The following is a 2,397-nucleotide window of genomic DNA, read 5'->3' as shown; positions in this document are numbered from 1 at the left end:
CGGTGAATATGCATCAACGTCTCCTCCCTTTCTAATGTCTCACCAGGTGGTCTTCTCCTTGGAGTAGCGGATGCCTGGCACCTTGCCCACCCTGCGGATCACCGTCCTCAGCCTGTGGTTCCCGGTCAGCACCTTCACAGCACTGCTCATGGTGATGCTCTCCAAGCTCACGCCGTTCACCTCCACCAGCTTGTCCCCCACACACAGCCCAGCCTGCTCTGCACACCACACAACACAACAACCTTAACTGTGTAATGTTTCATTTTCATATTAAGTTGTATTTACTTAGGCCTGGGCAATAAAACAATTAATTATCGTATCGTGATCAATTTTTTATCAATATCAATATAAAACATGTTCAATACATATCAACAAGAGACTGGACCATCAAAATATTTGATATTTTTCATTGTTGTATCGACATTGGAGAATTTATCAATGAAGAACAGTGGAAGGTCATATTAAATGTTAAACAGATGTGTTTAAATCCAGCATGGTAATTCCTAGTATTTTTAGGTCATTAAAATTATCAATGGTTATCGATATCGATCAATATGATCAAGTTATTTCAACAAAATTTACTACTATGCCATTTATCTCTTCATCAACATATTAATGTGAACTATGTAAATTTTTTCCAATTTTTTCCCACCATCATTTTTAGCAGCAGGTATTGGGGTGAGGCATATTGCTCAATACCGGCTTCAGATCAAACCTAGACCAGACTATCCTGCAGCCCCAGCCTTAGCACTGGAGCAGACGCATTGATACAGCGAAGTTGGTTTAACTTTGGCATTGATTTGACACTTTAGAAGCTGTGATCGTCTAATATGATAATAAACTTTGATCAAACTTAGGGAGCGAGGGAAGGACAGACAGGCAGACAGAAAAAGAGACAAAAAGAAAGACAGAGAGACACATTGAAATACAGAGGGGAAGAGAGATACAGAGGGAGACTGAGTGATAGGGAGATAACAAGAGGGAGACAGATGGAGACAGAGAGAGAGCAAGAGCAAGAGAGAGAGAGAGAGAGAGAGAGGAAGGGAGAAATAGAAGATGAGAGACAGACACAGAGGGGGAGAAGTCTGCACACCTGCAGAGCTGTCGTCCTCCACTTTGCTGACGAATATTCCAAGCCCGTGTTCGGACCCCCCACGGACGCTGAAGCCCAGACGGCCATCTGGACTCTTATCCACTGTCACTGTGTGGATGTCCTCACTGTCTTCCCCACCTACACACAAACACACACACATACACACACTTATTGCATACAAAGCCATGATACACACAAACAATATTCCAAAAAATATAAAGCCAATCCTTTGCTCTTTGTTTTTTCATAAAGCGCTTTGGGTTTTTATCAAGGTGCTAGAAAGTCCAAACCATTATTATCATTGATCATACTATTCTCCATAGTATTACTATTTATGTGGTTAGTATTCACGTTGACGTTGATATTGTTGATGTATTATAATATAAACAGTGTGGTGAAGCTCTGCGCGTGCCGACCCTACCGTCCACGGGGGTGTGGATGAGGATGACCCGGCCCATGGGCGAGGATGACCGGTGCCGCCCCCGCCGCTGCTTCTTCTTCTGCATGTAGCGCGTGGCGGTGTGGGACCCCCCTGGCTGGCCCCCTCCCCACCCATTGAGGGGGTGAGGGTGGTCCCCGCCAGACGCCATCCCACTCCGGCCGTAGGGGGGAGCCGAGTGAGCCATGATGAGCGCCTGCCTCCCCGTCCCTTACTCATCCAGACAGCAAGGGCTCCTGTAAGGGGCTACGCTGGCTGGGTCTGGGAGCTGGTGGTGATGATGGTGGTGGTGGTCTTGGTCTTTTGGCGATGGTGGTGGATGAGGTGATGATGGGGGTGGGTGGTGGTGATGGAAACGGTGGAGGTTGAGGCGGTGATGGTGGTATTGCTGTTGGCGACCGGTAGTGGAGATGGGGATGGCAGTGGCGGCGATGGTGGTGGTGTTCGGATGGGAGAAAGATGAAACCTCCAGTAATTGGTTGCTTGTGGTGAGATACGTTATAGATATAGCCTCCACTCATGCACACAACACTGGACTGGGGCAACGAGTATAGTGTAATTGTATCATCCCAGGTGCAAGAAGTAGACCTCAACACAGTTCTTCTTTAAAAGATAAACAAACAAAAAAGATAAGTAGTCCATGGCTGAAGATTTGACTTTCGATATCTCCAGGATAAAGATTCCAAGATGAACAATGCCAAGGAAAAAATATATGCATTCAAAAAAAACATGGAAAAAATGGATACAATCCTTATGCTTCTTCTAGAGGCTTCCAAAGCCATACAAAGAGGTGAGGCATGCGGGCATATCTGTTCCTGGGATCCATCTGTAGGACTACATCCATGGTGTCTGATTCTCTCGCCTC

The 2,397-nt window shown here is 46.1% G+C and overlaps 1 protein-coding gene across 1 annotated transcript in view; it reads right to left on the bottom strand.

The window, feature by feature from the left end:
- pdzd7a (PDZ domain containing 7a) overlaps positions 1-1,719 on the bottom strand; it is a gene marked incomplete at both ends in the record, with an annotated part of 13,864 nt that extends 12,145 nt beyond the window's left edge. Inside the window, 3 exons of the mRNA XM_084470177.1 lie at positions 44-218; positions 1,094-1,231; positions 1,515-1,719. Of these exons, the coding sequence (XP_084326303.1) occupies positions 44-218; positions 1,094-1,231; positions 1,515-1,719 (518 nt within the window). The remainder of the gene's footprint in view (positions 1-43; positions 219-1,093; positions 1,232-1,514) is intronic.
- Between the last annotated feature and the right edge of the window lie 678 nt (positions 1,720-2,397).

The sequence above is a fragment of the Micromesistius poutassou genome (genome assembly GCF_964030765.1).
Source record: "Micromesistius poutassou genome assembly, chromosome: 7".
NCBI lineage: Eukaryota > Metazoa > Chordata > Actinopteri > Gadiformes > Gadidae > Micromesistius > Micromesistius poutassou.
Note: the sequence above shows the minus strand (reverse complement) of the source record. Positions and strands in the feature narration are given on the sequence as shown.